This window comes from Ambystoma mexicanum, chromosome 6q (assembly GCF_040938575.1).
Source record: "Ambystoma mexicanum isolate Mex_15411 chromosome 6q, UKY_AmexF1_1, whole genome shotgun sequence".
NCBI classification, from domain to species: domain Eukaryota; kingdom Metazoa; phylum Chordata; class Amphibia; order Caudata; family Ambystomatidae; genus Ambystoma; species Ambystoma mexicanum.
In genome coordinates, this window is record NC_090937.1 from 602,492,396 (window position 1) to 602,518,485 (window position 26,090).

The window sequence follows — 26,090 nt, forward strand, 5'->3', positions numbered from 1 at the left end:
TGGGTCCTTCCTATCTTCAATCTCCCTTTCTACCTGTGGTGTTCCCTAGGGGTCTAACCTCTCGCCCCGGCTCTTCAACCAATACCTGGCAACTCTCACCTACTGCATTTCCATTTTATGTGCTAATTTCCAGTGCTATGCTGGTGACACCCAACTCATTTTCAGGCTTCCTTTAGCCACCTCCACTCATTCGCGTATCTCTGATTGTCTAATCGCCATTAAAAATTGGTGTTCCGCCAGCAAACTTTGTCTAAATGCCAACAAGACTGAGATCCTCCTCATTGGTACACCTTCACAATCGTTTCCGCTCACACTCTGGCTGGCATCCCTTGGCCCTCCTCCTACCCCCACCTGCGAGGCCAAGAACCCTGGGGTCATCTTCGACTACTCACTTTCCTTCTCCACACACATCTCTGACATTTCTAAAAAGTCAAACTACTTACTGCACAGCCTCTTTCTAAATCTACCTGCCTCCACTCTCTGCCCTTTACAACTAATCCGGACAGGACTGCGAGACTTGTCCTTGGCCTCAAGCCCTGGGATCGTATCTCTCCAGCTCTGAAATCCCTACATTGGCTCCCAGTGGATGCAAGGATTACATTTAAAACCATCTGCATTGTTCATAAGGCTTTCTGGGGCCTGGGTCCAAAATACCTTACACTATCCCTCCGTAAATACCTTTCTCTCAAGCCCTTCAACTCCTCTACTTCCAACTCACCCAGGGTCAGTCATTTTCAAAGAAACTAGCTGGGGGTAGATCTTTGTCTTCGGCTGGGGCCTCCCTTTGGAACAGCCTCCATGCCACCATGAAACTTTAGGAGAAGCACCTCAAGACCTTCCTTTTCATTTCTGGCTTTGCCCCTCTTCTCCCCTGCTGATCTGTTTCTCTCTCTGCACTGTGCACCTGGCCACCCTTTATCCTTTGGGCCCAGTTACCTGCTCACCCTGCCACCCCTTCCACTGGGGTCTGTATCTATACCCATACAGTCCCCCGCCCTCTTCTCTTCTGCACTTATTCAGATATAACCCATCTGCTTTACCTAGCACTTGCCACTTGCCGGCTGCACTACCAACTTTATTTATCTTATTTATTCTGTTCTCTCCTGTTGCCGTACTTACACCTTTCCCTCCACCTCTCCCCCCTTCCATGCACTTTACCCCTTTTGCTCATGCTCTTGCACATTCTCAATGTCACTGGGCCTAGTAAGATCAGTTTTTGTTCTCTCCTGTTCCCCTCCCTTTGCCTGGTCACCTCCGGGTGTAGGAAGTGTGTAAGAAGCTTCTCTACAAAGTATCTACTAGCTTTGTGTTGATTCTGGAAAAGTATTTTGAAGTGTATTTGATTGCTACATATATTGCCCTTTTTAAAGAATGCTTATTTAAAAACGAAGGTTAAATAAATATTTAACAAAAACCTTGAGTAGAAGTCTTACTTGGCTACTTGAATTTGTGGATTTCTTTGCTACAGCTCTCATTTACCCCTCTCAAGCTAGGCCTGGCTGCTCAGTCACACTACCAACTTGTGTAGTACAGGCCTATACCAAAAGGTGGGTTACCGAATACCAAGAGGATAAGGGTTGTGTAGTCTCCCACATGGTTACATCAATTCTTGCCTAACACCGGGCAAATCATAAATCCTAATATGTGGCAAAACTGCACTGATCCCCCCCCCCAACCTTTACTGTGGCAAATTGACCTAGGAGCCCCACCAGCCGCTTCTGTTAAAATCTTGGATGCACCATGGATGCAGACCTATTTCTCTCCAAACACATCAACTCCATATCCAGAACCTGTCACTTATGCATACTAAAACTAATCTTTCCCTACCTCTCGTATCCCCAAAGAGTCTCTGCAATACTGGCCATCGTCATCTCCTGCCTAGACTACGGCAACTCCCTCTATCCCACCGTCCCGGCACGCAAGCTCAAGAAACTTCAAAAAAATCCAAATCGCAGTAGCCAGACTGCTCCTTGCCCTCTCTTCCAGAGAACACATCACTCCTGCACTTAGAATATTGCACTGGCACCCTGTTAGAATAAGAACAACCTTCAAAGCCATGTGCATCACACACTGAGGCCTCCACAATACAGGACCAGAGTTCCCTCAGAACAAAATCATGCACAAGTTCCTTCACAGGAGGATTCCAGGGCGGACAGCAAAGGCAAATGGGGGGGGGGGGTCCCATTGTATGTTGGTTTTGTGGAAGGCAAGGACACATAGCAAGAGTATGCAGAGATAGAGGGGTGACATATCAAAATGGGGGATTACAACAACCCATGCACCAGACAGAGCAGAATGGACAATACAGTCAAGACCACATACAAGCACGCCACAATAGATGTATACCCAATGAAGCATACATTACAGACACAGGGGCACATGCATCCAACAGAACACCATAGCCATGACGCATGCGAACACCATGATGCAGACTCCTGTGCGAACTGGGAGGGGCGACAGTTCTAGGTGGCTATCCATTCACAGGGACAGGAATGTCACTATATCCACAATGGGACACCCCACAGACAGACCCGATATGTTCAATCCTATCCGTTTACTCCTAACCCGGTTGAAAAACCACATATAGGGGAGACCATAGGCGACGAGAGCTTTTCCTTTCTCATGGATACGGGGGCGAATAGGTCCTGTATCACAGAGGGGAGATATTCAGTGTCAGGCATTGCCATGAATGCGCAGGGATTTTCTGGGGTGGCGGACTTGGTTCCTTTTACTGATTACTTACCACTTTCTATGGGAGAACATGACTTGACCATGCCACTGTTATATTCCCGACAGACACCAGGAGATGTAATGGGTAGAGACACGATGAGCAGACTGAATTTGCCCATTTCGTTCACCAACAAGGGGATAGTGTGTTCAACACCAGAAGTGAATGACCTGCTCAATCCGCCCACCTTTTGCTCTCTTGGCTCCTGTCGCCTCTAGCCAGATCTCCGGTTCCATCAGCGCCAGAGCCCTTCTATGTGCGTAGATCGCCTCCAGCTTTCCCTCGGCCCTCCTCACCAGTCCCCCCCGTCTCAATCTTCCTTATCCAGTTCTTGCTGTTCTAGATATGCACTGCCACTATTTAAGTGTCCCAGCTGCCGATCTGGACACATGTAACTTTTCTATACTGCTTATGAAGCGGTCCAGTGGGGACGAGGCTGCTCACTCACGTCCTTCTCCGCCGGGCGCCATCTTGGAATCCGCTAATGAAGCAAATGTTAATGAGCAAACTCTGCTAATTAATTTTTGAAAACTAATTTATGCCTTGTACTCTCACACCCACATCCTAGCCCTACTTTCTGGAGTCAACATCAGGCGGCATCCTCTTCCAGGCCAACATTAATAAGGATATAAGATTAGTAGTGCCCGTTCTCATAAATGTGCCAATTCCCTTCACCTTAGAGACCCCCAGCAACTTTGCTGGATTTTCTAAGGACTTTATTTTCTTGCTTGGAAAGAGTTGAGCCTTTTTTCACACTCATGTATTTTGCTATGTTTTACATTTGTGTTCTTTGATTATGGAGTTTTAGATAACTCCATAGGCATCATCTTTTCATGGGCGTCACACAGCACCCTCAGTGCAGTGATACAGGGGTGTCTTTTAGACTTCCCACAGGTTTAAATATCTTCTCTGGGATAAACTACTGTTTCCCAGAGAATGTAAAATGAAATTGACTTTAATAGTCTTTACAAATTACTAGACCCAGCATACACCATTTTACAATGGAGTGCTGGAGAGGTTACATAGTATCCGCTGTGTCTAAATACTCATTTAGCAGTCAAATGCTACCCTTTCCTATTGAAAAGGCGGGTGGCAGTGGCTTTACAACAAACTACCATGATTTTTCCCCGACCGTGAACACTGGCAGCTAAAAAATCACAGGAGCCATGTTTTTCGCTGTTCCTTTTTGGAAAGGTCCTTCTAGTGTTCGTCTCTGTGCGCCAAACCAGGTCTGGTCCCTTTGTTCATATGCCCTGGGCGAACTTCAGGACTGAAGACAGCCTCTGGTGTCGGAGTGTCTGGGGTGGGCAGAAAGTGAGGGTGGTGCCCGGAACTCCCAGTGCCTAGTCTCCTAGAAGACCCAAATGCACTCTGGCGTGATTGGCTGGCTGACTGTCCAGCAAGGACAGCCACTCTGCTGGGTGAGTGACAGCTAGGCTGGAATGAAAGGGAGAAAACTGTTTAAAAGACAAGTCTCCAGGACTGGAAGGCAAAGTCGACCACTGGAACGAAAGAACCAAAGACGAGCTGGAAGAGTACGGCTGCTGCAGCTCCTGGACCGTTGGTTTGCCCGGTGAAGCCCTGCTGCAGGTCCGAATTGCCAAACTCCATTCGACAGAGAAGCTCCTTCAAGGACTGCTTCTTCCTTTGAGTTGGTGACACCTGGATACCATCCTCAAGGTTGGTTAGGATTAACCAGGGAGAGGGACACCAGTTTGTGTTCTTGAATCTACAGCTACTGGAACTGAAGTGACTCCATCTTGTTTGCTTTCTTCAACGATCCCGTGCAGTGCAGGAGTCCCCCGAAGTCCTCCCTCTTCTCCCCACGACTGAGGCTCCGGAACAGCGAGATCTGCAGGACCTGCCAGGAACCACGACTTCAGCAGCATTATACAAAAAGGTACTGTGCCAACCCGAGTGAGAGAACGCCACTCTCGGGGTGAAAGTTTGTGAAACATTCCCAACTTGTAAGCCTAATCAGCTTGTGACCCGACATATGATTCTTTTTCGCCTAAACTACTTCTAACAACTTTCGCAAAGACTTTACCATTTGATACCAGAACTGCTCTTTCCCATCCAGAACACTAGCCCATTGACTTTGGCCTGGCCTATTTACATGAACGCTTCTGGTGAACTGAAACTATTTGCATGGTCTAAAAAGTATATGTGATCTATTTTACTTTCCTTGTGCCTTTTGCTCCTTTCTAAGTAACTGAACTGCCATTTGGCTCCTATTTCAGGGGAGCTCAAACTGTCTCAAAATCTTAGAATTTTGTATTGAAGTAGATTGGGTTATAATATTAAGTTGCCTTCTGCTAGTGAAATGTTTTATAAATGATAGTGCAATAAATTACTAAGTGTTTTTATCAAGAAACCTGGAGTATAAGTGTTTACTTGAACTACTGTGATTGAAAGTCCTCTGTGTAACTACTTGTACTTCTCACATTCACTCTCGAGATAAGCCTGGCTGCTCAGCTCGCTACCCTGTGTGGTACAGACTTATACCAAAGGTTGGTTTGGCTAAAAACTATAGTCCTAATTGTGTGTAGTGGTCCCAGAGGGTACAGCCTGCAATTCTGCCTAACAGTGCCTTAGCGGACGATCATTTTGAGAATAAAGGGCAGTCATACAAATTCAACAAACGAATAACTGGTTTAGGTCTAGAAGTATAAAATACAAAATTGACTTTACAGTGCTGCATGTCAAATTACCTATGCTTTAAAGCAATGAATTTATGTTATGCATGGTTTCTTGGCACTCTGGTGGATCTGTAAAGCAAGGGGGGAAGCAGGTTAAGTTAGTAGGTCTGAGCGGGAGAAAAGAGCAAGAGAGCTGTGATGTGCTGTTGACAGCTTCAGTTTGCTTGACGGTCACTGAGCATGGGTGTGTTTTTCGGTTGGTAGCCGCCATGTGCGGTTGGGCGAGGCTATGTGTGGTTTGTTTAGTTGTTGTGTTGGTGTTGTGAAGTGCGTGCGGTTTGTTGTGCCGTAGAGGTATGGTTGTGTTTAGTTGAAAGTTTGAGATGGTGTATGCAGATGGGTGAGTTTTTAGTAGATTTAGTTGGTGGCAGTGTCCTTTCCTACCCCTGCTGTTCTGACCTACTGAGGTCCATATCCCCTTCACATCCCCCCCCATCGTATATTCTGGTGTGTAGCAATTACCATCCCCACTGGTTCCTCCAGAGGAGACCACCTAAACTGGAGCAGTGGGATAAACACCTACGTTTGGATGTTATAACTCAGTTTAAAAGGATTTGAACTTGCGAAGTGCACACTAAGCCCAGGTCTGTGATGAGCACCTAAATTGTGAGCTATCCATCTGATAAAATAAAAGTTTGTACGAATAAAGTGGCAGCAATACCTTTCTTTTTCTTGAGTGGCTCATGCATGTCTGGGGAAGGAGGATTAGGAGAGATGGGAGAGGTATCCATGTGTTCAGTCTCTTCAGTGGAGACCTCCACTACCGTCTCTGTGATCACATCCGGTCTCATAGCAGCATGAATAAATTCCGGCGTCGAGACACAGGGAGGGATAAACACTTCCACTGCAGCAGTAGAAAGAAGGAAAAAACAAACACGTTGAGTAATGGGTCCACAACAACCACAGTGTGTATTACATTTCACACTAAGCTTTAAATGGGGGGAATGTAGGGCTTATGTACAGAAACCACAAATGCAGGATTCAATTTACATTTTGTTGACTGATGTATCCTCAGACTTCCACTGGGTTCAAAAAGATCACTGTGGAAGTGGGCCTTAAATAGGCAACAAGTATTCCATTCAAGTCATTTTAAATAACTCGGTAAGCAGCTGCACTGCTTCTGCACTGGCCCTTGAGTTGCGTTATTCATATCAATAGTGTTATACAGCCGAGTGTGGTGGTAGATGGATTGCTGCTACTGAATCCTTATTGAAATGAATGCGATACAGTTCAACACTCACTGTTAAACACTTATGAATAAAAGAAACAATAGGAAAATCTTTAGTTCAATGCTGGCGCTTTCTAGTAACAAGTGTGTATTTGTTTGTGCTGTGATGGAAGGCCAATCGATGTTTGTTCTTCGGTGTGTACATATTTCTTTATAGCATATAGTCCCCCCCCACCACAGCCCAGTAGGCCTCTGCGAGAGCCATCCCAGGCTTGTTTGTTGCTTCCCTCTCCATGCGTCCCTCCCCAGCCATGCTCCTCCCTTCTACAACCCACCCTTCAACGTGATTGGGCCAATGGAAGGCAATAGACCCGGCAAGGCTGCTGGAAAGGCTCTTTTCCATCAGAGCCTTGTGGGAGCATGCAGCATCCACCAGCAGAAGGGGTAAGCCCTGAGGTAATCCGCACACCACGGTCCACTAGGCCTCTGCCAGAGCCATCCCGGGTTTGGTTGCTGCTTCCTCTCCAGCCGTGCTCGCCCTTTCTCCCGATCACTCTCCAGCGGGATTGGGCCATGCTTCTAGAACACTCTTTTAAATGAGAGGCCCAGGGCATCTCCCCTCCCTGTTTGACCCTCTTCGGCCATGGACAACCAACGAGGCACACTAACGGGCGTTGAAAACCATCATACTATAACACTGTAGATTACCTGCTTCACCCCCGAGATAACTCCAAATGTATCTGAGGCTATTTGTGGGTTGCATTTCAATGGATTTTTGGGGATGGGAAATGCATTGCTCTTAGATTGATTCTGGGGGGTTTGGCAATGTATTGCACTGGAGATATTTATGAGGGTGGCCAACGTGTTGGATAACATTAGAAAGGTGACCACTGCCTCTGCTCTTAGAGGATTTATAAGTGTAGCCAAGGATTTGCTCTTAATATCCATTAGGGTAGCCAACATGTTACACTTTGAAGACTTGGGCGGTTGGTCTATTTGCTGCACTTGGATGAATTTAAGATGGTGATATGGGTGTTGCTCTCAGAGGAGAGGGTAGTCCTTGTATTGCAGATTGTAGCCTTGAACCAGTGGATCCGTGATAGACTTTGTATAGCACTTTGAATGGTTGTGCAATTGACCAGGGTGCTGCACTTAGTCAAGTCCTTGAGGGCGGGCAATTTATGGATTCTAGGCGATTGTAGAATGGGTTCTACTACATGGAATGTAGGCGTTGGCAGAATGATGCCTTCATGGTTAAATGGGATCCTGAATGTAGCCACTTAATGATCGGTGGATGCATTCACCCACCATAATTTATCAACCCAAGTATTTCAGTATTTGCTGAATGCATCATTTCTAGGCTTTCACTTGATTAGAACCAATGCATTTTTCCTCTCTCTCTCTCTAACCTGCATCTTTCTATCTCTAACACTCGGGACACCCGTGCCACAGTCATGAGAATCCGTCTGAAGCCTACCTCCAAGTGCAACTCTTGGTATGACTCCGACCGTGCTGCCTTGAAAAGCAAGTGCAGGGTGGTTGAGAGGAAGTGGAGGGCTTTGGATACATCCTCTGACAAACTGGCCTGTCGCCTGCTCCAAAGGCAATAAAAACGCTCTGTTCTGTCCAAGAAAGGAGTCCACTTCAAGCCTGCGTCTCTGCAGCCTCCAACAACACAGCCAAACTCTAAAATCTGTAAGGAGCTGGCCAATCCTTCTGCAGTCTTCACCTCTCCTGTTCCCTCACAGGCCCTCTGTACGGCTCTGGCTTCTCACTTCACCACAAACTCGGGGACAACCTGTCCTCGCTCTCCTCTGCCTCTCTCAGCTCCCCTCGTGCCGGCTCTCCCTCTCCTCCTTTCTCCTCTTTCTCTCTGACAACACCGTATGATGTTTGTAGACAAGTCCGATCTATGAAAGTGTCGCCCAAACAGGTGCTCCCCTGCTCCTCCAGAGCCATCAAAGCTCAAGTCTTTGCTGATTTCTGCAATTACTCTTTCGCCACCAGATCTTTCCCCTCTCTCCTCAAGCACTCCCTTGTGCACCCCCTCCTTAAAAAGCCTTCAGCCGATCCTACCTGTCCAGCAAACTATTGCCCAATCTCCATCACCCCTTTCCTGGGCAAAATCCTGGAAAAGCTGACCATCTCCCAGCTTACCCGCTACACTGAATCAGTTGGTTGTCTCCAGGACCATCAGTCTGGCTTCAGAGCAGCCAGAGGCACGGAAACTGCTCTCCAGAACACCCATTAAGATCTGCTCTCTAACCTGGACTCCAGCCTGCCTTGGGTCCTCACCCTCCTTGACCTTTCCTCTGCTTTTGAAACAATCAATGACGCCATCCTGATCAATCACGCCATCCGGATCAATCGACTGAGAACCTGGGCATCATGGATCAGGACCTGGGTTGCTTGCCCATCCTGCAGGACCGACCATCGTAGGTCCAACTTGGGTCCTTTCTATCCACCACCTCTTTTCCACACGTGGTGTTCCCCAGGGCTGTACCCTCTCACCCAGGTTCTTCAATGTCCACATGGCCCATTTGGCCCACCTGATCTTTACCTACTCGAACTTTCAGTGTTCTGCGGATGACACTCGGCTCTCTTTCCCATCAGCCTCCTCTCCTGTCTCGCTCATTCCTGCCTGGCTATCTGCGATTCAGGACTGGTGCACCTCCAAGGTTCTCTGCCTTAATGCCAGTAAGACGGAGATCCTTCTCAATGGGACCCCTGCTCCCGCTTTCCCACTCTCACTCTGGCCTCCCTCCTTGGGCCCTCTTCCTTCACCTTCCAGTGAGGCAAAAAACCTTGGTGTCATCTTCGACTGCACACTCTCCTCATATCACGGACCTTGCCTAGAAGGCCCACTACCAGCTGCACCCCCTCAGAGGGATCCTTCCTTTTTTTCACTTCCCCAAGAAGCTCTCTGTCTCCAGAGCCCAGGTTCTCTCTAAGCTGGACTACTGCAACAGCCTCTTTCTAAATCTGCCTTCATCTCTCTCCACCCTCGGCAACTAGTTCAGAACAGGATTGCAAGACTTCCCCTTGGCCTCAAGCCCAGGGACGCATCTCTCCAGCCCTGAAATCTCTCCCTTGGCTCCCGGTGGCTGCAAGGTTCAAGCGCAAGACTCTCTGCATTGCCCACAAGGCTTTCTGGGGGCATCACTAAATCCAACTCTTTTCCAAAACACCTTCCTTCTCGAGCCCTTCATTCAGCTACCTCCAACCCCGAGGGTCAGACGCTTCTCCAGGCAGAGTGGGGGTAGATCTCTCTCTCTCTCCTCTGCAGGGGCCTCCCTCTGTAATGTCGTATCCTAAAATCTCCACTCCCTTCATTGCAACACGCACCTTAGCAGTGGCATATGTGTTCTTGAATGCCACCAAAACTCTAAAGTCTAAGCTTGAATACTCCCAAGAGCCTATTCCTCCCTTCGCCCACTCCAACTTGTCGAGAATAGGACTGCAAGACTTATCCTTGGCCTCAAGCCCTCAAGTCTCTATATTGGCTCCCGGTGACTGCAAGGAACAAATTCAAAACCCTTTGCATCACCCACAAGGCTGTCTGGGGCCTCTCTACACCCAGCTCTCCCTCCCTAAATACCACGCAGTCCTCTGGTTCCAACTCTCTGCAGGTCAAACGTTTCTCCAATCAGAAAGTGGGAGGTAGATCCCTCTCCTCGGCTGGCGCCTCCCTCTGGAACAGCCTCCCTCTCCTCATCAGCCTTGAGCCGGATCTTCTTAAATTCCGGAAACTTTGACGTGTCTCCCACAACGCAAACAGGTGCCTCGTCACAGCCCACATTTTCTTTCTTTAAGCTCCTCCTCCAGGAATTGCTGATACCGCCAGTGTATCTGTTCTTTTCCCACTTTTCATGTTTTCCTTTATTGCTTTGGCGCCAATTTCCAAGGTCTCAATGATCGATCTCCACACTTTCACAATTGCTCGAGTTACACGATTGTGTGTATTATGATTTGGCCACAAATACGTTAATCAGTGTTGATGCCCGCACCAAAATTGCATGATAGTGCAAGGTGCATAGGGCCGACACATATTCAATACTTTTGCCCAGATTGTTCCGTGCAGTAAATATTATACCCATTAATTGCCATTTTGGTTTTTGGGCATATATTAACAATCCAGTTGTTTCAACATCACGTTACAAATATTCATGTCACCACCACCTGCTTCTGCTGTGATGGGTGGACTTTCTCTGAATCTCTTTTGGGCACCTGGTCCGAACGCAAGAAGGAGGACATTATTTTTTCTCGCAACATCCATTCATGCTCCACTGCTCCTAAATAATGCACCAAATATTCTTCACAATCTGCCCAAGGAATTACTGCCCACCCTGGGTTAGGTTAGAAACATTCAGGTGGATGGACTGCAAGTCCCCGATGTTCCGTCTTTCTTTTTCGAGGTCGCTTGCTTCAGTACATGCAATACTTTAGTGGCTCCATGAGTTAGTCTAGTTTCAACATGTACGCGTTTTCAGGACAACAGCGTGTCAACCTCATGCTCGCAGGCCCTTGCCTCTAGCAACACAAGCGCTGCCATGTAATCGCGCCGTTGACCTGTGCTCACGTGCCGACATGCCCCAAACTGCTTCCTTTAATATTTTGATGTGCTAAATATATGCAGCTGCTGGCTAACTCCACATTACTTGCTTCCCTGCTGAGTAGCCAACGCTCCATTCCGGATCCCTCCATCCGGATGATCTCTTCAAGTCCTCAAGACCGCAATGTAGTCGGCTACTGGGCTGACCCATCTTCAGTCACTAAATTTGTAGTATTTATTCCACAGACAAGATGTAATTTCTTTTTTCGCCATACAGCCCTGCAGCACCACCAGCCTCTGCCCTCGTCCTGCATTCAACATCTCATCCACAAATCTCTTCTCATGTTCAATGCACAGAACGCCCAGCCTTATCCAAGCAACACAAAGAATGAAAAACAAACACGCGCCATAATTTATGTGACGTAAATGTGTGACTATGTTTGGCTGCAGTGATGCTAAAATACTAGCATTACACGGTCCGGATCTTGTACTCTAGCCAATTTATAAATGTAAACGTGCAGGTGGTCAGCTTCATCAAATGGGTGATTTACATCCCTGAGTTGGAGCAAACACCCCCAAGGTTCAAATAGGCAAACCCGTATGAATGCAAAAATACATGCCATTCACTTGTAACAACTTGATTTCATACTTCAGACAGACATGAAGTTGACAAGTGGGGTACTATGATGCATCCCTATAATAGGTTAACACTCTTGTACATGACATCCAGTAAGTTTTAACAGTATCAGCTAAGAAAGCAATAAAGGCTGCAAGTCTGTTAGTAGGCTAGAATCAATTAAAAAAAAAAAACTAATCTATTGTCCTGCAATCAAATAAATGGACAAACATGTATTTCTCTCAATATAGTAATTTTTATTTTGTACATGCAGGATAAAGCCTATGGGCAAGCTTAATGGATGTTGAACAGATCTCCCTTGTGATAAATGTAACAATTATTTTAAAAAACAGAATTGACTGTATAAATGTATATTTATCCTAATGTTAGGTAAGCACAGATTTTTACGACAAACCTTTTCAATTCAAATAGGATTTGTCTAGTAAGATTATTTATAAGTCTATTGTTTTGTGAAAGGTTTGAATTGCTAAAACAAAATCAGAATAAATAAAACTTTCTATAAAATCCTTAATTGCCATGGTTATATCAGACAAAGAAGAAGAAAGGCGGAGAGGGCTCTTAACCTGGACAGCATCTAGTTAGCACAACCAGGAGCAGCTAAACTTGAGGGGTGGCAACATCTGACCTTCATTGATCGATGTGTTATGAAACTTATGTTGCAGACACACCACCATGAACAAAATTAAAAAGGTCACTTGTACATCAGCTGCAAAGAATTGGCCCAAACGAGGTCCCTTCAGCAGTAGCAGTACTTGTTTCCAAATACGTTGCATATACACTAAGCATTATGGCTGGTGTAAACATCACATCAATTTTATTGCATTGTAGTACCTGTAGTTTCACCTCTAAGAACTATACGTCTCAAAAAGCATTAAAAGCCAGTACACTGTCGCACTCCAACATCTGCATTAACAGAAAAACAAGCTACTTACCCGAGGTAACGTTCTTTCGACTGGATGTTCCTCCCACCTATTCCTAATCTTATGACAATTATCCTTCCAGCTTTAGCTGCTTCAGATTTGTTTTCGACAAGGGGCCCTGTGTGCCGTCTCATCTAGTCAATGTCCCGCGAGGGCCTCCGTTCGACTGTCTACATCATCATAAATAGCGCATGCAGCGGCCATTGACTTCAGTTCTGTTTTTCCCATCCTGCAGAGGAATTACCAGGCGTACCATAGACTGTAGGATCCAAGAAAGCGTAAAGTGTAAAACCACGTAAATTCTACGGCAGGGTAGGTTGGGAGGGGCAATGAGGAATATGTGGGAGGAACATCCAATCTAAAGAACGTTACCAGGGGTAAATAACTTGTTCTTCGAATTGATTGTATCCTCCCCAGTATTCTTCATCGTATGATAAGACTCCCTAAGCAGTATTCATTTGGAGGTTGAAGTACGAATTATATTTTGTTTTAACTGTTGTCATGGATTGAATGAAGGACCGCTTTTCCAAATTGTCCTTCCTGACTGGAAGATTAATCCAGGCAGGAATGTTTCACAAACATGTGAAGAGACGACCAAGTGGCCGCTGAACAAATGTCTTTGACTGGGGGCACCTCTCTGAACAGCAGCAGAGGTTGCCATACCCCTTGTGGAATGGGCTCTCAAGCCTTCCGGCGGGTCTTTGCCCTCTAACCTGTAACATTCCCCAATAGCCAGGATGATCCATCTGGATTGGGTGTTTTGTAACAGCTAAACCCAATTTAGGGCCTGTATAGCCATGAATAATTGATCATTTTGACGTCATTTAGCCATTCCAGATAAATAAACAGATCCCTTTTTGGGTCCAGCCTACGTAATCTCTCATCTTCTTTCCAGGAGGAGGTGGATAGAAAGTTGGCAAAATTATCTTTTGCAATAAGTGGAAGTCGGGGACTACTTTAGATTGAAAAGAAGGTTTCACCCTGAAAACAACCTTCTCTTCATAGATAACCCTATTTGGGGTATTACAGGAAAGTGCCTGCAACTCGCTTACCCTGCGGGCTGCCTGGATTGTGATTAGCAAAACATTTTTCAATGTCAACAGTCTTTACGGGCATGAGTGTATAGGCTCAAAAGGAATGCATGTTAGAAATGTTAACACCAGGTTAAAATCCCATACAGGGACTTTGAATAGAACTGGTGGAAATATGCAAGTAAGACCCTTTAGGAATTGAACAATCAAAAGGATTTTTAAATATCAATCCTCCTCTGAAGAGCGCGTGAAAATAGATGGCGCTGCCAGGTAACCTTTAATTGTTCCAATCTGGAGCCCCAGATAAACCAAGTGTAACAAAAAAGAAAGCACCATAGGCGTGTCACACAGAAGGGGATACACATTTTTATCCTTGCAACAACTGCTGAACTTGTTCCAACGGCAGCGTTACAAAGATTTTGATGCTGGCCTTCTGGCTGAAAGCGAGATCTCCATTACATCATCTGATAGGTCCCAATCCCTGTATCTCAACCTCTCAGAAACCTCTGGATGGAGTACCCGACCCCCCCTCTCGCGAGAGAAGGTCCTCTTTTTGTGGAAGATGCAATGGAGAGCTGATGGACATGTCCAGAAGCTCTGGGTGCCACATCTTCCTGGCCCAATCCAGAGCAATTAACATCATGGATTTCCCAAACGTTCTCACCCTCCTGATCAGATGAGGAATGACGGGGACTGGAGGAAACGCGTACAGGAGTGGAAACTCCCAGTCCACTACGAACGCGTCTCCTAGAGCCCCTCTTGGAGGAAATTCTCTGGAGCAGTACAGTTCGCACTTCCGGTTGACACTGGTCACAAACAGATCCACTTGCGGGGTTCCCAAAAGGGTGAATATCTCTAGAAGGACTTCCTGTGCTAATTCCCACCCGTGGAAGACTGCTCTGCCTGCTCAGAGCGTCCGCCGTTGTGTTCTCCTCTCTGGCTAGATGAACTGCCAATAGAGCAATTCCTTCTTGAATTTCCCTGAGCTGCATTGCTTCTCTGCACAGTGCTAATGGCCTATGCCTCCTTTCTTGTAGAGGTAGTGCATGGCCCCTGTGTTGTCCGTCATTATCAGGACATTATTTCCCCGTACACAGGGCAGAAAGGCCTTCAGCGCTAGTCTGATTGCCCTCAGCACCAAAAAGATTGATTTGTAGTTTGGACTCCGATGGAGACAAACGACCCGATTGTCAGCTCGTTGGTGTGGGCTCCCCACCCTGTGAGTGAGGCGTCCGTCACAGTTCTCTCCGGCCACGGTTGCCAAAAAGATTCTCCCTTGAGAATGTTGTCCTTGCAAACCCACCACAGAAGGTCCTAAGAGACTATGTTCGGAACTTTCAGGTGGCCTGACATTCTGCCTGAGAATTGGGACCACTGAGTACAGAGAGCCCATTGGAGGGATCTCATCTCATTCTGAGACGGGCCTCTGGCACCAGAAAAATGCAGGATGCCATGAGACCGAGCTACCTCAAAAAACCAAAGGCCGGAAGATGCTGGGCTCTCTGGAATTTGGTGACCATCTGCAGAATATGTTGAGCTCTCACCTCAGGGGGCGAGGCTTTCCCCGAGTTAGCATCCAGGACTGCTCCAATAAATCGGAGTCTTTAAGAGGGTATCATCTGGGACTTCTTGTAATTGAGGGAGAAGCCCAGTTTGTGTAGAGAAGAGCAAGTTACTTTCTTACCTGGTAACGTTCTTTTGATGGGATGTTCCTCCGATGTATTCCACATCTAGGACAATAATCACCAAAGCTGTGCTGCCTCAGAACTTTTTTCGGCGTAGGCGCCCTGCATCGATGACGTCGATACACTGTCCTCGAGGGCCTCCGTCGAGGTTCGACGTCACTGGATGTTCTATCTAGGACGCACAGCGCTCGTAGCCTCAGTTGTAGTTTTTTCCATGAACATGTGGCACCAATCTCCTGCCAGTATGACTGCAGAAAGCCTTGCAGAAACATAAGCTGCAATCGCCTAAGAAATTCTGTAGAGGGGCAGGCTGGGAGGGTGCGATGTGGAATACGTCGCAGGAACATACCATCGAAAGAATGTTACCAGGTAAGAAAGTAACTTGTTCTTCGAGGGGATTGTGTCCTCCGACGTATTCCACATCTATGACAGACTCCCAAAGCAGTACCAACGTCAGGAGGTGGGAAAAAGAATTTAGAATTTTAGAATGCTCAATCAAATTGCAGAATAGAGGACCACCTTACCAAAGGCCAAATCTTGCCCATGGATAAAGTCCAGGGAATAGTGTTTTACAAAAAAGTATGGACAGAGGCCTATGTGGCTGCTTCACAAATATTACGAATGGGAACACCCCTCTGCAGAGCAGTAGAGGCAGTCACACCCCTAGTAGAATAAGCCTGCAAGCCTACCAGAGGATCTTTACCCACCAAAAGGTAACATTCATAGATCGTCAAAATGATCCATCTGTACAAGGTCTGCTTGGAAACAACTTGACCTAAACACCTTCCAGCGTATCCTACAAATAGCAGATCAACCACTCGGACCCGGGACATCCGTGAGAAATAAACTCAAAGCTCTCCTCGGATCCAACCTATGGAGCCACTCCTCTTCCTTACCAGGATGCGGAGGAGGATAGAACGCCGGAAGAATTAACTTTTTGCTCAAATGACATTCCGACACAACCTTCGGAAGAAAAGAAGGACGAACCATAAGGACAACCCTGTCCTTATGGAACACCGTGAAAGGTGGCTTGGCGGAAAGTGCCTGCAACTCACTGACTCTGCGAGCGGAAGTAACCGCAACTAAAAATACAGTCTTAAAGGTCAACAGTCTCAAAGGACAAGAATGTAAGGGCTCAAACGAAGTTCCCATTAGGAATTTTAGAACCAAGTTCAAATCCCATCCTGGCACCTGGAAAGGTGACAGTGGAAACACATTAGTCAGCCCTTTTAGAAACTGAGCAATCAAAGGAATCTTAAAATAAAACCACTCCTCAGACGAGCGCTTAAATATTGACAGCGCCCACTGCCAGGTAACCCTTAATGGTACCCACTTGCAGGCCCTTGTGAGCTAATGAAAGCAAAAAAGACAGAACCACAGGAATTGAACACTGAAAAGGATCCACATTCTGAACCCTGCACCAGTCGCAGAACTTTCTCCAACGGCAACGGTACAGGGATTTTGTTGCTGGCCTTCTGGCCGAAAGCAACACTTCCATCACGTCTTCAAGGAGGTGCCAATCCTTGTACCTCAACCTTTCAGATACCAAGCATGAAGGTTGAGAGACTTGACCTCTGGATGGAGAACCCGACCTCCCTCCCGCGAGAGCAGATCGCCTCGATAGGGAAGACGGCATAGAAGGCAGATGGACATGTCGATAAGGTCCGGGTACCACGCTCTCCTGGCCCATGCCGGAGCAATGGGGATAATTCGGGAACCGAACCTCCGTAACCTCTGCAACTCTTGCGGAATGACAGGGACTGAAGGAAATTTGTACAGCAGTGGGAAGGACCACTCCACTACGAAAGCGTCCCTAAGGCTCCTCTTAGAGGAAATTCCTGCGAGCAGAATCTTTTGCACTTCCGGTTGACACTGGTGGCGAAGAGATCCACTTGTGGGGTCCCCCAAAGGGCAAAGATCTCCAAGATCTCCAAGAGAACTTCCTGAACCAGCTCCCAAATGTGAGAGACTGTGCTCTGCCTGCTCAGAGCATCCGTCGCCGGCTGATGAACTGCCGCGATCGAAATTTCCTGCTGAATGGCCCAGAACCAGAGCTGCATCGCCTCTCTGCACAGTGGGAGTGACCCTGCTCCCCCTTTTTTTATTTAGGTAGTGCATGGCCACTGTATTGTCCGTCACAATCAGGCAATCAGCTCTAAAAGATTGATGTGGAATCTGGACTCAGACAGAGACCAACGACCGCTGACTCAACTTGTTGTCTTGAGCTCCCCATCCCGTGACAGACGCGGCCAGGGTAGCCAAAAATGGTGCTCCTTTCATCAGATTGCCTTTGTCGGCCCACCACAGAAGATCCTGCGCAACCGAGGGCGGCACCGGAACGTGATCCGACATCCTGCCGGAGGACTGCGACCACTGCATATTGAGAGCCCACTGCAGAGATCTCATCCGCAGCCTGGCCTCAGGCACCAATAGAATGCAGGATGCCATGAGGCCGAGCAACCTCAAGAACTTGAACGCCGGGAGACTCTGGGCATGTTGAAACTTGTCCACCATCGGCAGAATGTGATGAGCCCTCACCTTGGGAAGCGAACACTGCCCCGATGGACTGGAGTTGCTGGGTAGGTGTCAAGTGGGACTAAGTTGAGGGAGAAGCCCAGCTTGTGAAGGGAGTGGCAGGTGACTGACAGATGATCCAGGACTTGCTCAGGAGAGCGTGCCATTATCAACCAATCGTTCAGGTAGGGGTAGAAGTGAATCCCCCCTTTCCTGAGATACGCTGCCACCACCACCATTAGCTTGCTGAAGACCCTCGGGCGGAGGTCAATCCGAACGGCAGGACCTGAAACTGAAAATGCGAGTCGCCAACTGCGTACCTCAGGTACTTCCTGTGCTTGGGATGAATCAGCACATGAAATTAAGCATCCTTGAGGTCGAGACACCAATCAGTCCTGAAGTTGAAGGGCCTGGAGGACTTGAGAAAGAGTAACCATCTTGAACTTCTCCTTCCTGAGGAGCTTGTTCAAACCACGCAAGTCCATGATGGGTCTCAATCCCTCGTCTTTTTTCGGGATAAAAAAAAAATGGGGAATACCATCCCTTGTTCCTCTCCGCTACAGGCGCCAGTTCTATGGCGCCTTTCTCCAGCAGGTATAGGATTTCCTGCGCAAGGAGCGGATCCAGACTCTTCAAAGAGAGCTTCCCTGGTGGATTGTCCCGAGGCCTCAGCCGGAAAGGAAGACAGTAGCCGTGGGCTATGAGCTCCAGAACCCACACATCTGAAGTAATGGCACGCCATTCTACTAGATGCTGCGCCAGCATCCATGGGCCATGGCCTCATGACTGAGCGGAAGTGGCTGCGGCAGTGCCTGAAGGCAAGGAGGCAACTGCCCGAGCGGCTTTGGCACCTCGAGTACCTTGTTTTCCACCTCTGGTACTCCTACGTTGGCCCCTTTGATTGGCAGCTCCCCTCGATCTACCAAAGGAAGAGTAGTATCGAAAGGAACCTGCCCTGCATTGCTGTCCCCTAGGACAAAAAGGCAGAGGTTGACATACTGCAGCACTCAACGACTTTGCTACAGCTTTAGAGGTCTGCAACCTATCAAGGCTCTCGTCAGCCTTGCTGCCCAAAAAATGGACACCATCAAAGGGCATGTTGAGAAGCCGGGACTGCACATCAGGAGCAAACCGACTTCCACAACCACGCAAAACTGCGCATCACGCTGCTCGCCGCCATGGACCGGCTGACACAGTCTGCCATGTCCAGACCCGACTGAACGGTTTCACACATAGCATCCTTGCCATCCTGCACGAGGGCTAGAAAGCCATCCCGTTCCTCCCCTTTGGGAATATGTTCAGCTGCCAAAGACACAATTCCACAGAGTGAGAGTGAATCTTGCTAAGGCACAAACGGAGTTGGCTGCCTTTAAAGCCATAAACCAGATGAAAATACTTTCTTCGCCCAGCCATCAAAGGGATTGTCCCTATCCGGAGGGATGGTAGGGTACGCAGCCTGCTTCGCTGGGGCCGTAGCCGCCTGCACCACCAAACTCTCCGGAGTGGGGTGCGTGGACAAGTAGCAGGGGTCACCACTGGCTGGACGGTATTTTTCAGAAGCGACTTTCCCACTGCTGGGAGACTCTCCGGAGCAGTCCAAGCCGCCGCCACCCTTCTTTGTAAGGCCATATGAAATGGCAGCACCGGTTGAGTGGGCGGACCGTGGTCCAAAATATGGGTCAGGTCATCCTGCAGAAAATCAACAGGTGGCGCAGACCACCCCAAGTACTCAGTTACCCTCGACATAAGACACCTGTACGAGGCCTCAGCTTGTGTGCCAGGCTTGGGCCTGCCACACTCAACCTCCGGAGGCAGAGGTGTCCAGACCACTGGCGTCATGTAAAGACTGGACGTAGGTCTTCCATTTGGCTGTGACAAGACAACAGGTCATCAGGAAGCTCAGGAGGCACAACCCCCTCCTCATCCGACCCTTCTTCCACTTCTGAGATGTAGTCCAAAGGCTGGAACTCTCCGGGGCACTTCTGGCAAATTCTCCTCGAAAGGCGTCGTGGGCGCCGATGGAATCAGTGTTGACGACTTCGACAACGGCTTCGAGGTCGGAGCCGACTTCCTCGGAGCCAGAGCGAGTCCCTCAACGGACATGCCGCCGACTTCTTTGAAGGCCTCACAGGCTCAGACGGTCTCGAGGGCGTGGAAGACCAGGCACGGCTATTGCGATCAACCTTGTCCGATCGGGACCACGACAGCTCCCGATCGCGCTGACCGCCTGAGCCCGAAGGCATGCGAGCAGTGGCCCTAGCTCGTTCCTTTCCGGCTTCTCTCGAAGGCGCGGACAGACTGGTGCCCTGCGATTCGAAAATCGCCATCATCTTCTTGCAGTACGCTTCCCATTCCGCCAGTGATTAATGTTTGTTGGGACAAGCCACCCGCCGTCTGGCGGAGTACTCTGACAAGGACGGGGAAGGCGACCGGTGACGGCGCTTCCTAGAGTGCCTAGAAGAGGCAGAGGAATGGCGTGACCTACTCCGCGACCAAGACCCCCTGGACTTACGCCGACGCAGAGAGTCGCCCCTCGAGTCGTCGGTCGAAAGCCCAGAGGATTTCGATTTACGGGGTTTAGAAACCCTACCTACCGTTAACTTCTTCCGCTCCCGCAAGGCCTTCGAAGTCAGGGACCGGCAGTCACTGCATTTGTCGGTGCCGTGGCTCTCGCCAAGGCACCAGAGGCAGACGTTGTGCGGGTCCGTAATGGACATTTTAGCACTGCAGTCCCGACACTTTTTGAAGCCCAACTTCGGGATAGAAGACGAAGACATATTCTCAATTTTTCACAAACCAAGTAGAAGAATCGAGCGCGCCAAGATTCCGAGGCGAACGCGTTCGTGGAAAAAACAGAACTGAGGCTACGGGCGCCGTGCGTCCTAGATATAACATCCAGTGACGTCGACCCTCGAGGACAGGATCGACGTCATCAACGCAGGACGCCTACACCAAAAAAAATTCCGAGGCAGCACAGCTGTGGTGATTACTGTCATAGATGTGGAATATGTCGGAGGAATGGCAGGTTACACTGAGATGTTCTGGGCTTGTTTGGGTGAAAGTGCCCTGATCAGCCAATCATCCAGGTAGGGATAGACGTGAGCCCCCTCTCCCCCCTCCAACCCATGATTGTGGCTCTAAGGGATTTAGCCGCCGCTTTCGGGGTCTACAGCTTTTCCAAACTATCAGCCTTGCTGCCCAACAGCCTTGAGCCATCAAAGGGCATATTGAGGAGTCTACACTGCACATCTGGTGCAAATCCGGACTTAACGCAAATCTGTGCTAGTTGCCATGGATCTGCTGATGCTGTCTGCAGTATCTAGATCTGACTGGAGGCATTCACCCATTGCCTCCTTACCATCATTGATGATAGCCAGGAAGCCATCTCTTTCTTCACATTCCAGGATGTCGTCAGCCGCCATAGCTGCGCAGTCCCACAGGGTAAACTTAAACCTTGACAAGGTACAAGTTGCATTAGTTGACTAACGCCATACTAAAAGCAGGAAATATTTTTCTCGCCCAGGCATCCACTCTCATCATCCCCATCAGGCGGGATAGAGAGGGCTATGCCGATTGCCTGGTAGATGTAGCAGCTTGACCCACCAAACTTTCTGGTGTTGCATGTTTCATTAAGTACTCTGGGTCACTGCTGGATGGCCTATATTTCTTAGCACAATGTTTAATCACTGCATTTGCAGTCTCTGGTGTCTCCCAATTTGCTGAGACACGTTTTTGTAGTGAAATGTGACAAGGCAAAATTGGATCTTTTTGGGGACCCTGATCCAAAATGTGTGTCAGGTCATCCAGCTCGAAAGAAGGAGTAGGACTGCTCCAACCTAAAAACGATCAACTTGCTCATCAGCTTCCTATATGAGGGGTCAGCGTGGTCAGTAGGATCTAGTTTACCAAATTCCAGTTCAGGAGAGGCATCTAAACCACTGGCTGACTGAAGGTCATCATACACGTCTTTTAAACTAGAGTCTTCTGAAATGAATTCCTCTGGCACATTAGGGGTGCTATATTGTAACCCAAATGATGATGCGTTATCTGAAGGTTCATGGTCTTCATAGATAGACGTTAAAGACTTTAAAATGTCTCTTTGGCAAGGGTTTGAAAACCTTTTCCTGGGTTACTTTCGGTTTCGACAACTTAGAAGTCGTCGTCGACGACGATTACTTCGAAGGCTCAGAGGGTGTTAAGCGAACTCGCCAGCGTTGTCGACTTATGCTTTTTCGAAAAAACCCTCGATAGACTGGATTCCTGACTTGTCAAAGCACTCTACAATTTCTAGTTGTATTGAGATTTTTCTCTATGCTGTACCGGCTAACTGCTCAGTTTTGACGATTTTGTCTTCGACTTCCCTTTGCCGTCTTGATGCAGATCGACAGGGCCTGTGGGCTTTCTGCTTTTCCTTCGAGGGGTCCGGGTCGCATTCTCGAAGATTTTAAGCATTTCTTTACGAAACGCATCCATTTTGCTAGAGAGTCCGACTTAGTTGGACATTTGATTACCTCGGCTGAGGAATCACTAGGTCAAAGGTGACCTGTGACGCTGTTTCTTGGGCTTCTCCAAAGAAGACGAAGAATGGCGCTATCGACTTCTTGATCGAAATCTTTTAGATCTTTTCCATCAAGGAGAATCCTTTGGATCAGTCTTTCTTTTTGAGCTCTTAGAAGGAGACTTCAAAAGCAACCTCCCCACCGCCAATTTACCTTTACGCTCCCTCGGAGCCTTTCCTGTCATCGCATGACAGGAGGTACAGTCTGATGTACTGTGACCGGTACCAAGACACCACAGACATATTCAGTGGGGGTCAGTGATCGACATCTTCGATCCACAGTCTTGGCACTTCTTGAAGCCCATTTTAGGCGTTGATGTAGCCGACAGGGAAGACATTTTCGTTGATCGAAAATGGCTGACGAAGTTCACTGAAGAACCGAAGCGTGCCATTATTCTTCTAATCGTTACCTCGGAAAAACAGAACTGAAGCCAACGGGCGCTGCATGTGCTATTTATACTAATGACATCAACAGTTGAATTGAGGCCCTCGGGGTACACTGACTAGACAAGATGGCACACAGCGTCCCCCGTCGAAAAAAAAATCAGAATAAGCTAAAGTTGGAAGGATAATTATCATCATAAGATGAGGACTACGTGGGAGGACACAATCCATTCGAAGGGTGTATTAGAATAAATACCAATGCCTGTCCACTTCGTGTTAAGGACAGTAACCTAGTGACTGGGACGTTTTTAAGGTTAACGGCAGAAAGAGAAAAGCATGAGATATGACAGGACTAGTAATGTACCTCACAAGGCAGGGGCTAGAACCGTGAACCATTTCAATTAGATAAAGTGTACTGGTACAAAACAAACTACATGTGCATAAAAGCACTATGTGCACACTAAGGAACTCAACTTAGAACTTGATGCATAATAAAAAGGTAATGAGTTGTTTAGCACAAGAGTGTTAAACACAACCATGACAAAATAACACAAACACTTTCAAGCAGAACTACTGAACACTAGAACCAATTAGAAAAATATTAAAAGAAGCATGCCATTGAAAAGAAATCTTGCTTGGTATCATACCAGGACTCCTGACGTCCCGGAGGATGGTGGGCGACTCCATATGGAGCAAGGCCTCTGCGGCTTCGATCGTCTTGTCTGTGCAGTGTACATGGCTGCTGTTGACAGATGCTTCGACTGCAAAAATAAATACGAAATACACTTGTATTGACTGGGGCGCCTTTAAAATTGGAGAACAAGCATACATTCTCGATTTAAAATACAAGATTAGTGCAGCCCATCACATGCACGTTAGACTTCTTGGCTTCCAAAAATCAGTTACTGCTTCATTGAAACGTAGTTGCCCTATACAAATGTATTCTTCCTGCCCGACCAGTCAAAACTCACCATAGGCCTGCCAGGCACGTATATGACAGGAGACAATATTGGAGAATAGCCATCAACCCAATCCCAAGATGATATCTGCAGTCTTTCATAAGTCAAACCACATTCTCACACAGCTACTAAATAAGGTTTTCCAGAAACCCCATGGCTACCATCCTGCACTTGCATGGAGCCAATAGGGTGCATGATCTAGGAACAGGTGGCGAGGGGTTCAAACAACTTGATAGCGCGCACGCAGGCTACTTTTATCAGATAGTATACATCTCAGAATAGATAACAGGGCTTTCATCACCTCTCACAGGAACACCAGTGTTCTGTACCGACCATGATACAATTCTGTTCTCGTTAAGCATCTCACAATTACCATGCACACCCTGGAATTCCTCACTAGAAGCAGGAATGGTATTCTATCGCACACAAACAAAACATATTTGAAACAAGTTATGGAGTTACCATGTGCCAGGAACTACTATTCTCTAAGGGTTTGACTCTAGCTGTGCTTAAATGGTTGGTAGTATGCTTTAGGTGTTGTATGAAATGACTGTGCTGCATCCAAAGTCTTCTTTGGGCATCATTCTAGACCATGGGGTCTTAAGATTCATTTAAGAGATACCAAAAGGGCCCACGTTTGGCGGTTCATAAAGGTGTTTGAAGGACTTCCTATTAACAAAATGAGGTGCTTGTAACCAATTCAAAAGGCACAAAACGTGCAACAGCATCAGTCTAGACATGTGGACAGATGCTTCAGTGGACTTAAATCTTCTCGTAGAAACCAGGAAGCATTCGACATTTTTGAATTACGAGTATTAGTTTTTAACCAAAAGAAATTTAAGTTTCAGTCTTATCCAGACATTCCACACATTTTGTGAAAGAATGGCACGTCGCACACCCACAACCTACCAGTGGAACATATAAAGAGGTAGTAAATGATATTTGTATCAAAGCTGTATGTATATTTGAGGTTTCAGTTCCGTGCGGATGACCTTCAAATATTCACTGGCCTTACTTTTAGACTCCACCTTACGGATACGTTGGGTCATTTCTCCACTGGTCTGATCTTAGGAGTCTATTCCTCAATCTAATTTTAAAGGACAGATCGGAATCTGGTTAATTTGAGTTGGGTGAAGGAAAAAACAAAAATACTTCACAACTTCTAGCATAGACTGCAATGGGCATGAACATTACCAGACTGCATGATATTTCTAAAATGTCCCACCACGAACCCCAGAACGCCCAATTTTAATGCACTGAACATAAGCGCTGTTTTAGGACAAATTAGACAGTGAAACTATACCCAATTGTGCTCCGAGATAATACTGCACCTGTGTACTCGTCAACAACCAGACGACAGGGCACCACAGATGCCCCTCGAGCTTTTCCAGCCAGACCCTGCTCAAACGCTGCCAAACTTCAACACCATATCTTATGGAAGGACAGATCTTTTGTGTATAAGCGGTCAATAGACTCAGTAGAGAATAACTAATATTAAAGCCTCTTAGTGCCATTAACTGAGGTGCTTTATTGCCTAGTGAATTTTGCAATTTTTTCCAGTATCATTTGTTTCCAGAGTAGGCGAAAGTATGGAAATCCCCCTACTACCTTGAATCCCCTGGTGTCCCAAACTCCAGATATAATTGCTCTATTTGGGAAAACTTAAGGGATAATAAAAACATTTCGGCGTTCACTTAGGGTGGGTTAAAAAAATCTCTCGTGATAGCTTATACATCTTCCAGAGTGTGAACAATGAACACACGATCTTTTTTTTTAGAATAAGCTTCTTAATACAGAGTACACAGTGGGATAGGTATAATAAAAACAGCATTTCATTGCGCCACACACGCACGATGGGTAAGTTTTCCAGCCCCATACACTAAAGCACTGAGTGCTGTGTCGGAGTTCGGTGTGTTCGTAACAGGGGCGGCAGATGTGCACCTAATGCCTTATATTTTCACCAAAGATATCAGCTCTGTTAACGGCTATGGCGGGGAGGGGCAGCATTACAGGGAGCTGCCACGAACAGTCACTATTTTCTTAGAGACTACGTCTCGACAAAGACGGGGTGGATGCGGGATTTTAGTATTCTACGCATAGCAGTTTGTGGTGTTCTCGACGTCATAGTATGTGCAGCTCAAACACCATTTGCCAAAAGGAGGATTTTATGAATATAGTAGCACGGCAGCATGTGAAATGCATTCAGAGCAATACATCACGCCAATCGCACGTTTTAAATAAGTCTTTAAAGTAAC

At 47.3% G+C, this 26,090-nt stretch overlaps 1 protein-coding gene across 6 annotated transcripts in view; it reads right to left on the minus strand.

Moving 5' to 3' along the window:
* ELF2 (E74 like ETS transcription factor 2) overlaps positions 1–26,090 on the minus strand; it is a 1,226,980-nt gene that overhangs the window by 120,551 nt on the left and 1,080,339 nt on the right. For all 6 annotated transcript variants that reach the window (XM_069631080.1, XM_069631082.1, XM_069631079.1 and 3 more), the window contains 2 exons: positions 23,524–23,637; positions 6,089–6,271 (listed from right to left, as the gene is read on the minus strand). In XM_069631080.1, the coding sequence (XP_069487181.1) occupies positions 6,089–6,271; positions 23,524–23,637 (297 nt within the window). The remainder of the gene's footprint in view (positions 1–6,088; positions 6,272–23,523; positions 23,638–26,090) is intronic.